General features: G+C 44.9%; 1 protein-coding gene across 1 annotated transcript; it reads left to right on the forward strand.

Moving 5' to 3' along the window:
• The first annotated feature begins 268 nt into the window (after positions 1–268).
• On the forward strand, positions 269–6823 carry Clrn2 (clarin 2). Its single transcript, XM_041636236.1, has 3 exons — positions 269–521; positions 5398–5577; positions 6558–6823. Exons 1-3 carry the CDS (start codon positions 269–271, stop codon positions 6821–6823), a joined length of 699 nt encoding a protein of 232 aa, XP_041492170.1.
• Positions 6824–14703: the final 7880 nt, after the last annotated feature.

Genomic DNA, 14703 nt, shown 5'->3' on the forward strand with positions numbered 1-14703 from the left:
GCTGAAACCCTAGTCCAGTGGGAGATATAGGGTTACTTCCTTGGGTAACACACTCGGCTCTGTCGAGTCAAGGGAAGATCATCTGCAGAGGCTGGGGATGTGCTAGTAGTAAACACACGCCGAGAAGGCAGGCCCTGAAGGAGGCTGAGAAGACAGACTGCAGGTCTTGGGTTGGTGTGTATGGAGCAGGCTAGTGTTGAGTGTCTGAAAGATGTCCCCTTGCCCTACTGTGGCCCAGAGTCCTGGGGGATGATCTGCACTCACTAGCATGCCTGGATGGTTCAAAAAGGCGTGGTACGGGCTGGCCTCTCTACTCAGTTTCTCTTCCTTCCTACTGATCATCGTTGCCTTGTCTGTGCCCCATTGGTTAAGTGGGAAGATCCTGTGTCAAACTGGAGTGGATTTGGTCAACGCCACCGACCCAGAACTGGTCAAATTCATTGGAGACATTTACTATGGGCTCTTCCGAGGTTGTAAAGTACGGCAGTGTGGGCTCGGAGGCCGCCAGTCACAGTTTACAAGTGAGTATAGTGGGGCACGTGAGCATACTGGGGCACGTAAACTGGTGTGTGCATTTTTTTGCTTTGCAGGAGTGCTTATGTTTAAATGAGATTTGACTGTTGTGTATCTAAGACATAACACTGAGGTCTATAGGCCACCAACAGCTCCTGTGGAGCAAGGCAAACAGATTGTTCTCTTTCTTTTCTAAAAAAGATAAATAAAAATTCTAGAGGTAGGAATTTGTATAGTTTGCAGGTTACTTCTAGTAATAATGATTAGTAAAACATCGAGTGCTCGTGTGTCAGGTCTCCCACTAGAAGCGGCACATTGCCTGGTTCTTTTAAGCTTTACAACGCATTTACAATGAAGGCATCGTGAATGCTCCCATTTTTCAGCAGAGTACATTGAGGTTTCAGCATTAACATAATTCATCTGGGGTCATTCATTCTGCCCAGAAACAACAGAATCAGATGCCAGACCCATGTTGTGGGACTCTGGTGGTGTTCACTATGACAGGTGCAGAATGCCTGCAGAAGGGGACCTCCAGGAAGCATGGTAAACTGTCCCCACACCCCTGTGCGTGGAAGCTTCATACCCTGAGGAACAGCACAGCGACTTTGCAGGGAATGTACTTCTAGGGTTTGAAGAGCCACTGACAGGTTTCAGGCAAGAAGACTGAGGAAGGCACTTGAGGGTTTAAAGATGAGCAGCCGGCAGCACTGGCCTGAGTTCAAAGCTCAGAAGGCAAAATAAGTAGGCCCACAAAGACCTAAGACTAGAGTCCAAAAAAGGGCTTGGGGGAAGATCTTCTGGGAAAGAGAAAGCAAAACAAGCAAAACAGTCAATTAGATCAGTAGTAAGAATAGTGTCCCACAAACCTATAGTTAATCAATGGCTTGTTATCACATGGGGATCAGAAATCTCACCCAGCACTTGTTTTCTGTATCTCAGAACTGTGGGAATGTTTAAAAACCTGGCCAGGACATGCATCTCATTAAATACAGAAAATTAGTTGTTGTTCCCCTTGACAAACATAATACAAACGGTCTTCATTTCTATATAGAAAGGAAAGACATGTTCATGATGTCTGAGAAAAAACCTCTGAGTATATTTATATTCACCCAGAAATTAAAATGGACTTTAAGTATTGGGGAAATAACTCCATTACTTCCACAACCTAGGGGGCTGGAGAGGCGCTCAGGCATGGTCACGTGCAAGCTTGTAACTCCAGTGCTGTCAAAAGTAGAGACAGGCAGATTGTTGGCTGCCAGTGTTGCTCTGAATTCAGTGAGAGACCCTGCTTCCTCTAGTGAAATCAGGTCTCAAGCATCAAAAACGTGTGAGATGCACAGAAGGTGTTTCATTTTCATCTGTGAGTCACAAAATATTTAAGGATGTTTTGTTTTCAGCTGCTGCCAGGTCATCCCAGAGGGTGTATAATGTGTTCATTCATGGTACCTTGGAAGAGACCAAGCTTGAAAGCTCTCAGGAAACCTGAGGCAGCTTCTTCCTGTGATCATGTGCTGTAGGGAAATTGTGTGTGTTACTGCTTCTCTAGAGACAACCTAATTTCCTTCAGAGCATGGCTCTCAAGGGCAGTACCCTGTAAACTCAAAGTAACTAGGGGTGTATTAGCATTTCCCACCCTGAACAGGATTTCCCACTTTCTGAAGGTCCACAGAAAAAGATCCCTATTCACAGGGCTTGCGAAAGTGCTTAGACTAGGGGATTTTTATTGTGTCTCATTTACAAACAGCTTCTGAACTTCTGAAATAAAAGCAAAGCTGGAGTGGCTGCAGAAAGAAAGCAACAAGCATTAAATGCATGACACACATGCATTCAGGTGTCCTGCTGAGTAGATACAAGCCAGGCACCACCAGGAAAAGAGGGATGAACTGATCAGACAAGTGTCTGCCCAGAAAAGTCTGCTGTGCAGCAGAGAGACATGGAGCTCACTCAGACTAAACTCTAGTCACTGGAGAATCGCTGAAGCCACCCCTGTGGTTCATTTTCTCTGTCCTGATTTTATGATGACATTTTATTAAAGGAGAAATTGTGGATTAGAGAAATCAATACCTGAAACAATTTCTGTGAATGTACCTACCATGCAGTGTGGTCATTTTAGCTGTCCAGTCCCCTCCCTACTTCTTACCCCAGAATAACCTCCCCAAGAGCCAAAACCTGGGTCTGGCTTCCAATTCTGGGAACATTTGTTTGTCTCACCAGGGCAAAAGATCACATGTCTCTGGAATCAGGAAAAAACAAATTATCTAAGTTTAAATACTAATGTGTGGCCATGGTGGCCATGGGTCTGCTGTGTTCATCGCTGTGGATTCCAAGCTGCAAAGTTCAATTTCATTAAGTTGGAGATGCCTAAAATTCTTGGAAACAGTGGAGGAGTGAGCCACAACAGCTTTCTGGGGGCAGCACAGTGCAACAGGGTAAAACTAATGGAAACCCAAAACTGAGGAGGCAGAGGCAGGCATATCTCTGAGTTCAAGGCCATCCTGGGCAACATGGTGAGATTCAGGACAGACAGGACTACAACAGAGAAACCCTGTTGAGGTTGGGGGCTGCTAATGGAAAGAACTGTTGAGTTGAAACTCTTGAATTTCTAAGGAGTGACTATAAAAGGTAATTAAAACCTCAGTTCCCTGAAGTCCTGAGTCGGGTGTAACACATATGAATGTGAGCGTTAGAAAGAGATTCACCCTGTGCCAATAGGCTATATATATATAATTAAGACGTTCAGCTGGAGGCTGTGGATTGCGTACTCTTTACCTCCTATCCCTCATCACTCTTTGTGCCCCAGATTCCCTCTTCTTCATCATCATAACATGGTGTGAATTTCTAATCAGCTCCAGTTACAGGTTCATATCATCATGTACATGTGGCTGGTTCTTTCTAAAATCTGGATTGTGACATTATAACTAAATTTACTCAACCAATTTGTTAACTGGAGGAATTAATCTATCTCCAAACATTTGCTACTGTAATGAACACCCAATCTATGTATACAACTTTGAATGCATTGGCCTATCTGGACAATAATGACTAGCAATGAAATTGCCTTGATAGACGTTGCCTTTGATGACGTTGCCTTTTAATGGGGATGTCGGACTGAGCATCCCTATGAGATTCGAGAGTGGCTTTTTCCTATACCATCATCAACAGGAGTTCTTAATTTTGCCAATCATGTGAGGGACTGTTTTGCATTTTAAAGATTGAGTAAGGGTTGCTATAAGAGTCATGCTTGCGATCCTTAGGAAGAAAGGGAGTAATGAGCCGGGTAATTAGGTTAAGCTACTACATCTGGAATAAGAAGAGACTCAGGGTTTGAAAAGTGGATGTTGAGTTTCAAGAAGGGAGTTGGAATGGAAACAACGGGAAAAACAATGCCTGAGCAAGACAAACTCCTTGGAAAGGAGCCCATCTCCCAGCTGAACTTTCCAAAGCCAGGGAGATGACCACGCAGAGATAATGACAAAGGAAAACACAGACGTGGAAAGAAAGTTGAGTAAGAATCCAGGATGTGGGAGCTGGAGAGATGGGTCAACGGTTAAGAGCACTGATTACTCTTCCAGAGGATCTGGGTTCAATTTCCAGCACCCTCATGGCAGCTCACAGCAGTGACTACAGTTCCAGGGGACCCAATACCAATACACCTAAAATAAAAATAAATAAGATTTAAAAAAAAAAAACAGGATGTAAATGTGGGTGGTGCCTGGAAACATTGGGCATGACACAGCATATGAAGAATGAAGGCTCTCACTCTTGCCCGGCAAGGGGGTACATGCTTCAATTCCAACACCCAGGAGGCAGAAGCAGGTGAATCTCTGTGAGTTGGAGGCCAGCCAGCTTGGTCTACTCAACCAATTCCAGGCCAGTCAGGACTGTATAATGAGGTCCTGTCTAAAACAATTTAAAAAGAAAAAAAACACCCTCTAGATTTTAGGCTTGAGAGGTGCCAACCTTGGAATCTGCTAAGGGATGGGATTCTTTTGTATTCATTATTTTAAATTTCTAGACAGAATTATTAAAGCTAACCTTAAACTCATTATACCTCATAATACACAGGACTGTATATTCTATATATATTCTAACTTCTATATATAGTTCAGGGTGCTTTACCCAAAGACAATGAACTCCATGTCTCCAAGCTTGTGGGCGAAGGGAGTTGACAACCTCCAGATGCCTTATCGTGATCAGCAAATGAGATGATGACTCTGAAGAGTTCAGGCCATAACTGTGCTCAGCAAACGGCAATCACCCTTCTCTCACACAGCCATTGCTAGCTTCCCACTGAGACCACGTGCCTCTCCCACGTTAGAGAGTACAGTTAACAACAGCGATACCCACAGATACCATTTCTGAGAGCAGATTCAGATTGTCCTGGACCATATTTGAACTCCTCCTAGGGAATCATTTCGTTTTCTCTGCTGGTACCAGTGGCAAACCTAGAGAAACAAATACAAATGTTTCACTAACCTCTTCAGCCACCTTCTTATGGAAAAATTGATATTTTCATGAAATATTATACAATGTGAGCATTAAGTGTCCGTGACACGTGGCAGCAATAACATCTGCCCCGCCTAGCCAGTGTCTGAGGCTTGTGTGAACAGCAGCGATCAACATCAGATCCCAGGACTGCAGGCTCAGTCCACTGTGGGGCACATTCAGGATCTGTGCTCACTCCACCACAGCGAGGATTTCCAGCCAACTAACAAGTGGTAACTCTAGGGTCCATGGACCCATCTCAGGAGGTCTCTTGGTTTTTGGAAACCCAGCATTTTTGTCTCTTTCCCTTATCCTTTACTTACTTATCTTGGGATAAGTGAGTCCTGACGTTGTGAAAGGAGCCATGACCTGACCTTGAAATACCACCTCTCTCTGCAGTCTTCCCGCACCTGGTAAAGGAGCTCAATGCAAGCCTCCACGTCACAATTCTGCTGCTCCTCTTCCTGGCCTTGGCCCTCGCTCTGGTCAGCATGGGCTTTGCTATTCTCAACATCATTCAGGTCCCCTACAGGGCAGTCAATGGCCCTGGTGGCATCTGCCTTTGGAATGTCCTAGCAGGTAAGAAGCCCCCAAGGGAGGGAAACTGGTGGCCACACCGTCAGGCTGGGCTCCCAAGTGTTAACCAGGGGAACCTGAAGCTCCTCTTTTGGGCTAACTTACCTTGTTAATAAAAGAATCTTAAAACAGACTCAGAAGGATGCTAAGGGACCTTGCTATTGGAGTTTGAGAGAAAAGCAAGATGTAAATCTTGGCAGCTGCCAGGAGGAGGGGATGGCAAAGAAAAGGTCCATGACTTCAGGACAGCAGGCAGTTTCAGCAAGGGAGGTCAGTAAGCTGCTAAGCTGCGTGGTGAAAAGGGAGGGAAACTCCAGTGAATGAATGAGGAGCTCACAGTGTCCCCGAACGCGTGCTTAGTCCTCTGGTCGGTATCTAAACAGTGATAAAGAGAACGCTTTGTGAGGGTCAATTGTCCTCAGACTTGCAATCCTCCTGCCTCAGCCTCTCGAGCCTTTGCATTACAGACCTGCACTACCAGACTCAGTTTAGTGTGTGTTGTTTTTGAGTGTCAATTTAAATTAAAACAGACCCATCAAAACAACTTCCAAGTTTTGCTCAGTTGTTAGGGAGATAAATGAGGTTTGGAATTCCAGAGTTTCCTCACTACTTCCCCACCTTCTGTAGAATAGTGCAGCGGGCAGGTGAAACCTCACCCTGCAGAATAGGATCTTCCTATCCAACACTCATTCTCTACACAGAAGGCGTAAGCTGTCTAGAGAGTGGTCCTCTAATGGGGATACTACCGGAAAGAGGAGTTAGAGGCATCCAGATTCTAGTCTGTCTGTCATTAATTTATTCTTTTTCCAGAGGACTGTCCCTTTTGCCTTTGATACTATGCATCATCTACTGCTTTTAAACACAAGTTCAAATTTGTGTTGCTCTATTAATTCTCCAAACCCCAAATTTTCACTCCAAACCCCAGTGAAGACCTTACAACTGCCAAGAGGAACAGGAAGTAAAGGCGCTGTTTTGGCTTTCAGGTGGAGTCGTGGCTCTGGCCATCGGCAGTTTCATGGCTGCAGTGAAATTCCACAACCTGACAGAAAGAATTGCCAACTTCCAGGAGAGGCTCTTCCAGTTTGTCGTGGTAGAAGAACAGTATGAAGAGTCATTTTGGATATGCGTGGCAAGCGCCTCAGCCCATGCCGCAAACTTGGTTGTGGTGGCAATCAGTCAAATTCCCCTCCCAGAAATTAAGACTAAAATGGAAGAGGCCACAGTTACCCCCGAGGACATCTTATATTGATAACTGGCGCCTGCCCATTCATTGCCCTTAATCAGTCTGGTATATCAATGGGGGCCTCTCTGTTTTCAGTCTTCTAGTTCCATAATGCTGTTTTGGGTAGTAAAAAGAAGGCTGTGGGGGTTATAAAGGGAGGGCCAGAGAGGAACAACTCCCAATGGCCAGGGTGCTGGCGCTTCTTTGTGAATACCTTGGAGCTGAACTCTGGGGACTCTGCCTTCGTCAGCTCTGTCTGACCCTGAACAATTCACTTATTGACTAATTCTCAGTTCCCTCGTCTGTCAAAGGGGGCAATAATGACTTCGCAGGCTTTGTTGTGAGGTTCCAAGAGTGCTGTCGGAGATGCTACAAGCACGGATCTCTGCACACAAGGTCGCATATAAATCCAGTAAGAATCATTGTTCTCTCTAGTTTTGGAGCTGAGCAAAGAAACTATGATCATGTCCATATCCTCAAGAAGTAATAATAATGTATCCACATGACACAGAAATGAACTAGTAACAATAGCACTAGGAGTGGAAATGACTGTAGGTTTCTGAGGGACCACTATTGTGCTGGGCACAGGCTTATTTGTTTGGCTGCTTGGTTTTTCTCTTTTCTCATTTTTTTCCTGGTGGTGCCAATCAAATCCAGACTTTGCCTATACTAGGCAGGCACTTTACCACTGAGCAACAGCTCCTCCCAGAACACCATTCCAAGACTTTTCCTCCTATTGACAGCCTAAACCCTCTTCATAGTCCCAAGTGGCCAGAGTCATTCTAGCTCCATTTGACAGATGGAAAAAAGTCAAGGTACAGACAAGTTGTGTAACTTGGTGAGATGAGGAATGAAATCTAGCAAGTCTGGCACCAGAATCTATATTATTTTAGATCATATAAACTTTTTACTTCAATTATGACAGAAACTGCAAAGACAGAACAAATTCCAGAAGATATATGATTAGGTTAAGTAGCCATACTAACAAAGCAAAGCAAAAATACCTTAAAATTTCCCACCTCCAGACACTTGTGACAGTTAAGTAAGACGTGGGGAGAAGCAAACAGGTGATGCCCATCCCTGCTGGGGTGGGATCTCTTGCCCATGCAGCCCATTCAGCAAGCTCACATAAATCAAATCCAGGCCAACAGCGGCCTGCAGTCATTCAGCCTTATGGAACCCTGCCTCTGAGCTTCTAAGTTTTCACAGTTCTAATGTCTTCCTTTTGTTCCTCCTAGGACCAGTAGTTCCTTCCAACACATGCCACCTCTGGAAAAATCCCCCTACACTTTTGAACCCTTGCTGCTGATCTGCAGTTTGATATACAAGCGGGGCAATGTAAGGATGCTAAAATAGCCCCGGCACAGAGACAGGGAGGAATGAAGTCTCCTGGATGGAGTGTGGTATTAAAGTTTCTCTGAGCTAACATTTGATCTGAACTGTGAAAGATGAGGAGGCTTTTTCCAGTGGCGAGGCATGCAGGGTTGATAAAGAATCCCAAGATGAGTCGGTAATGAGGGAACACACAAGGCCCGGAAGGCCACTCAAGAGAGTGGTGAGAGAGATGAGAATGTGGCCTTCTTGGGCCTGTTCTGAGGGACATTTTCTAAGCAGTTGGTGAGAGCTCGTCTACTGTGTCAACTTACATAGGCCATAACAGCCAGGAAGTCGGTCAGTCAAAGGTTTAATGTTTCCATGAAGACACTTTTTGATAAGTTAATGTTTGCATCTGACCTTTTATAAATTCGAGAGCATTATCCAACCAGTTGAATATCTTAATGGGAAAAAAACTGACCTACCATAAGGGAAAGAGAATTCCACCTTTGCACTAGATCCCCAACTCTCCATCCAGTCTTTGGTGTTACCTGGTGAAAGTTTCTCCTCAGTTCTTATCTTCTCCAAAGGAAGAATTTAAGGTAGAGAGACAGATAGTTTAAGCAGGTATTCAGTTAGCAAAGCAAAGTAAAACATATACTTCAAAGAGAGAATGGAATATGCAGTCCCAAAGGAAGGGCCAGTCCATAGGCCAAGCATTGAAGATATTTATGAAGGTTTATAAGTACCTATGAAATGGGTGTCATAGTTATGAGGGTAAGGTGACTTTTTTTTTCTCTCCTAAATCATGGGAAAACAAAGCTCCCTTTGCAGGGTAATTCTTCCATGATACTAAACAGCTGGCAAGGAAGACCAAGTGCAAATGATATTACAATGAGGTTAGACTTTTTTGAGGATGCAGACTCCCTCGTTATTGCACACATATAGTGACGGAGAAAGTGTTCAGTGGCTCAGGGTTTGGTATAGAAGGAAGAACACAAGCGGAGTTCTTACTATTAGGAGACAGCTACCAGGATCTGTGTACTTAGTTTCCTTGGCTCCCTTACATCTAATTCCCTAACTGCCCAGGGAACCAAGCTACCAAGATTCGGCTGCAGCTTCCTTGGATCCCTCACTTCTAGCTCTATGCCTACTCCGTTCCACCAGCTGACAGCGCAGAACTTGGACATGTCATCCTCCACAATCACATGAACTAACTCCTAAGAACCAATCAATCAAGACCTCTCTCAGATACCCAGATCCCTTTCATGGACAGTCAAATCCCCTGTACGAAATGGCATGATGTTTGTGTGTAACCTGCTTTCTTTGCATGTACTTAATTACCTCCAGGCAACTTCGAACACCTAATAAATGTGACTACCCTGGAAACACTTGTCATGCTGTGTGGCTTAGGGAATAAAGATGAAGGGGAAATGTGTACATGATCAGTACAGACACAACCATGCAGACTCAAATCCATTTATATGACTACTTATATGCATTGTTGCTGAACTGCACATACAGAGAGTTAACTGAATGCACACACACACACCCCCTATTGGCTCTGTTTTTCTGGAGAAACTATTAACTATATTCATCCATTTTGTCAGTGATTCCAGCTGACTGTGAATGGTGCCATCCCTGGGTGGGTGATCCTGTGTTGTATGAAAAAAACAAGCTGAGTCAGCCATGGAGAGAAAGCCAGTAAACAGCATTCTTCCGTGATCCCCATTCCAGTTCCTGCCTCCAGGTTCCTGCCTTGAGTTCCTTCCCTGACTTCTTTTCATAATAGACTATAAGATGAAACAAACCCATTTCTCCCCAAGTTGCCTTTGGTCATGCGGTTTATCATAATAGAAAACAAAGTAGGACCTCCTCATGTGTAGTAATAAGAGTGGTGGGGCTGCGTTCCCAGCACCCTGGTTGCCTGGCTAGCTTATGCCCGAAATAACAACACACAAACTGTATCCATTTAAACACTGCTTGGCCCTTTAGCTCTAGCCCTTACTGGCTAATTCTGATATCCCGATCAACCCATCTCTAATAATCTGTGAGCACCGGTCTTACCGGGAAGATTCTAGGTCCATCCTGGGTCGGAGCTTCATCGCATGCATCTTCCCAGGAGCGGGGAGCATGGCGTCTCTCTGAGACGTCTGCTCCCGAGAGGAGAGCTGTGGAGTCATATTAATACACTCATGCTATGGTATTCTCTGAGCCCTGGGAGATGGGGTACAGGTGATAAAGGTGTTCCATTTATGACTGAACATGAACTCACATTTCTTCCATCTCAATGGCCAATGATGAAACTCATTGCATGAAGAAGTGTCTCTGACCAAAGTTGGCAGCATCAGTGGTCTGCAGGTATAAGCAGAGTTATTTAGAAAGCAATTTGATGAGCACAGCATGTCCATTTAGTAAAATAGTATTAGTAACTTCCCCACTAGAATTTTTAACATCGCAAGCCATGGTGTTTTGAGTAGGGCAACTGAAAATCCCCTTCTGTAAAGAAGACTTAAATTAAATCACTGAGTGGTTGGTTACCCCTGGAAACATGGCCTTGCCACTATTGTGCCAGTGGGTACATTTTGGATAGCCTCTCAGTAGGGTTGCATGTGGGAGTCCTTAGTTGGGTTAGACTGTTGAAGACAATTCATCCACAGAAACCTAAAACACCTTCCAGCATTTTGAGAAGTGCTGGAATAATATACTGTGGGAGTATATTAATAATATGGGAGTAATTAATAATCAAACACTATGGGAATATATTAGTCACTTTTCTATTGCTGTGATAAAACAAAATAGAGAGAGCAACTTGGAAATGGCACAAGGTCTTGAAACCTGAACCCCTGCACGGTGATGTACTTCCTCCAGTTATGCCACATCTCCTAGACGTTCCCAAACAGCACTACCAACCAGGAATGAAGTGTTCAAACTTCCAAGCCTACGAGAGACAATCTCAACCAAGCCACCATAGGGGGCTACCTGTGAGGAAGGAAGCATCCAATCAACTTCAGCTTGATTTCTCTGTCCCCTGAAAGCACAGCACATGGAGTCTTTAGGAGGAAGATTGCAGGAAGATTTCATGGTGTCTTTTCTGTCCTAAAGGCTATGATTCCTCTCCATCCCTTCATCCCCATCCCAGGCGAGACCTCAACGTCATCCATGGACAAGTAGGTGGTGCATGGCTAGACGAGACAGTTAATCTGACGAGAGAAGAATCCAAAAGAAAACGATGAACAGCTATGCTGAGCTGAAAACAAGAGGAAATATTATATAGATGGCAAAGACCCTGAAAAATGGTTTATGTGGTATTTGAGGGTCTTGGAACATTTATTCATTCAACAAACTTGAAACTGATCAGCACTCAGGAGGCAGAGGCAGGCAGAGCTTTGTGAGTTCGAGGCCATTCTGGCCTACAAGGTGAGTTTCAGGACAGCCGGGACTATACAGTGAAATTCTATTTCAAAAAGCAAAACAAAAGAATCATAGAAGTATCTTTAACCTCTTGGAAGTTTCAAATATTCCAAATCAGGTTCAGTCTGAAGAGCATCTCACAGAGACACTATGGGGGAGATACCTAAATGGAATTTAGCAGAGCAGAAAGAAAGGAGTTTAAATATCTGATTCTTAAAACTCCCTTGCATTATGTTACTTGATTTAATACATATGTAGAGAAAATAGAGTTCCTTGATGTTGACCTGCGTGGGCTAAGTCAGGCTCCATCTTAAACCGTCCCAAACACACAATGTCGGCAGGCACCATCACAAGTGATGGGAGTAAAATTTTATCCTAATCAATGATCATCACATGCCAGGTATCACAGGGGGAGGGGAGACACCAGGAAATTGTGCCTCGTTGCCAGATTTTGAATTAAATAACAAAAGGCATGGTTTTCTCACTTATGAAAGAAGGAAACTGCGTAAGTTGATCTCTCCTTTCCCTTCATACTATAAAAACTTTAAGGCGAGTGAATGCCATATAAAATACACGGGTTATAATGCATACTACCTCCCACGTGATGGTGTCGGCCATTTCACGATCTGATTACTAATGTGACAAGTGGAATTTCAACACTGTGAGATTCCCACCATTCTTCCTATTTTATCTTGATTAAATATTCTATGATATTGATTGTTGTGTTCTTGGCTCAATAAAACTAATGTTAAAACATGGAATGTAATTGTTCTTCCCAGAACTTTGTTTGGGCTGGGGAATAATAATCAAAATGACAAATGACTGTCCTGCAGAATCAGCCTCTTTTTGCTCTGAACTCTTGGGGAAGAGTATACATTTGGTGGACATGCATTTTTTTTTCTCGTTCCTTAGCAATTTTCTCAAGCTTAAGAGACTTCAACAGGTTGGAGCCATAGAGCTGTGAACAGATGCTCATGGGAACAGCAGGCTTCCTGGCACTGCTGGAGGGAGAAATGCACTGTCCTTGTGGAAGCCTGTGAGTGCTGGAGATGCTCCTCCTAGGTGCCCCCCACACTGACCCATCTAGAGGGATGCTCCTCCTAGATGCCCCCCACACTGACCCATCTAGAGGGATGCTCCTCCTAGGTGCCCCCACACTGACCCATCTGGGGGGATGCTCCTCCTAGGTGCCCCCACACTGACCCATCTGGGGGAGATGCTCCTCCTAGGTGCCCCCACACTGACCCATCTGGGGGGATGCTCCTCCTAGGTGCCCCCACACTGACTCATCTGGGGGGATGCTCCTCCTAGGTACCCCCACACTGACCCATCTGGGGGGGATGCTCCTCCTAGGTGCCTCCACACTGACCCATCTGGGGGGATGCTCCTCCTAGGTGCCCCCACACTGACCCATCTGGGGGGATGCTCCTCCTAGGTACCCCCACACTGACCCATCTGGGGGGGGATGCTCCTCCTAGGTGCCCCCACACTGACCCATCTGGGGGGATGCTCCTCCTAGGTACCCCCACACTGACCCATCTGGGGGGATGCTTCTCCTAGGTGCCCCCACACTGACCCATCTGGGGGTATGCTCCTCCTAGGTGCCCCCACACTGACCCATCTGGGGGGATGCTCCTCCTAGGTGCCCCCACACTGACCCATCTGGGGGGGATGCTCCTCCTAGGTGCCCCCACACTGACCCATCTGGGGGGATGCTCCTCCTAGGTGCCCCCACACTGACCCATCTGGGGGGATGCTCCTCCTAGGTGCCCCCACACTGACCCATCTGGGGGGATGCTCCCCCTAGGTGCCACCCACACTGGCCCATCTGGGGGGATGCTCCTCCTAGGTGCCCCCACACTGACCCATCTGGGGGGATGCTCCCCCTAGGTGCCCCCACACTGACCCATCTAGGAGGTGCCTCCTTATGTGTCTGCCGCCTACCATCTGTGTTGATTTGTGCTTCTCCATCCAACTATCCAAAGGTCTGTACTGACATCAAAAAAATAATGTTTCTCATATCATGGGCCTGGACACCAACACACACATAATTTTTTTTTATCGAACCATTTGAGCATTAAGTGCAGACATCCCTTACTCATAAATAATTCCATCTATATTTCCTAAAATCTAAATAAATACAGTGCAATGATCAAACTCAAGAAATTAATATTGTCACAGTCCTGTTCTCCCATCTACAGACCTTACTCCAGTTTTCTGGTGATTGTAACTCAGGTCTTCAGGCTTACAGATTGTGCACTATGCCCACTGAGCCATCCTCTTGGCCCTACAGTTGTGGATTTTAGTAGTTTCTCATGATGCAGGGCCCAGGTTACATTGAGGCTGTGCAGTTCTTTCATTTCTTTTAAACTAGGAAGGTCTTGGTCCATTATTGCTGATTATCTTGCTTAATGACACAGATTTCCTTAATTTAATTTCTCTCAGTTTAGACTTCTCGATATCCACCTTCAGACTTGGATTGCATTCTTGGCACAGGTCAGTAACATGATTTCTGTCCATCCTACAGAAGACCCACAGAACCCTCTCCTGTTCCTATTGGTTCCTATGGGTGGCTCCCAACCATATGCAGTTCCAGCTGCAGAAAATCCAAGACCATCTTCTAGACTTTAAAGGCAAATAAACTCATGTGCATGCACCCCATATAGACCACATGCACACATATAATCAAAAACTTCATTTAAAAATATAGTGGATGATTCAATGGTTTTCAGTATATTTGTAGAATCATAAATCATCACCATAGTTCCAGTGCATTCTCATTACCCGCTCCCCAACAAACCCTGGATCCATTAGCCTCTCTCTCTCTCTCTCTCTCTCTCTCTCTCTCTCTCTCTCTCTCTCTGTGTGTGTGTGTGTGTGTGTGTGTGTGTTGCACAGACATTAGCAACCACTCATTTTCTAGATGTTTCTACTGATATGACTATTCTGGATATTCCAAAGAAATACAATAATAAGTGCATGATTATATGATCATAATTTTCCATTTAGCCTAATGTTTGCAAGCTCATCCATGGGTGTAGCATTGCACCTCAATCTTCTGACCTTTGTAGATAGACCATCACACTGTTCCCCTGCTATATACCCACCATGGACTTACTTTTAGTCTATATTTTTCACATAAAGAAATCAAATCTATTTCCTTTTTTGTAAGTTGCTTT

Source organism: Microtus oregoni, unplaced genomic scaffold (assembly GCF_018167655.1).
Source record: "Microtus oregoni isolate MIOR12 unplaced genomic scaffold, Mior012 000049F_ref0000343, whole genome shotgun sequence".
NCBI classification, from domain to species: domain Eukaryota; kingdom Metazoa; phylum Chordata; class Mammalia; order Rodentia; family Cricetidae; genus Microtus; species Microtus oregoni.

Coding starts and splice junctions, on each gene's coding strand:
- Clrn2 (XM_041636236.1), top strand. CDS start 269: ATGCCTGGATGGTTCAAAAAGGCGTGGTACGGGCTGGCCTCTCTACTC. Junction 522..5,397: donor CCGCCAGTCACAGTTTACAA/GTGAGTATAGTG, acceptor CTCTCTCTGCAG/TCTTCCCGCACCTGGTAAAG. Junction 5,578..6,557: donor CCTTTGGAATGTCCTAGCAG/GTAAGAAGCCCC, acceptor TTTGGCTTTCAG/GTGGAGTCGTGGCTCTGGCC.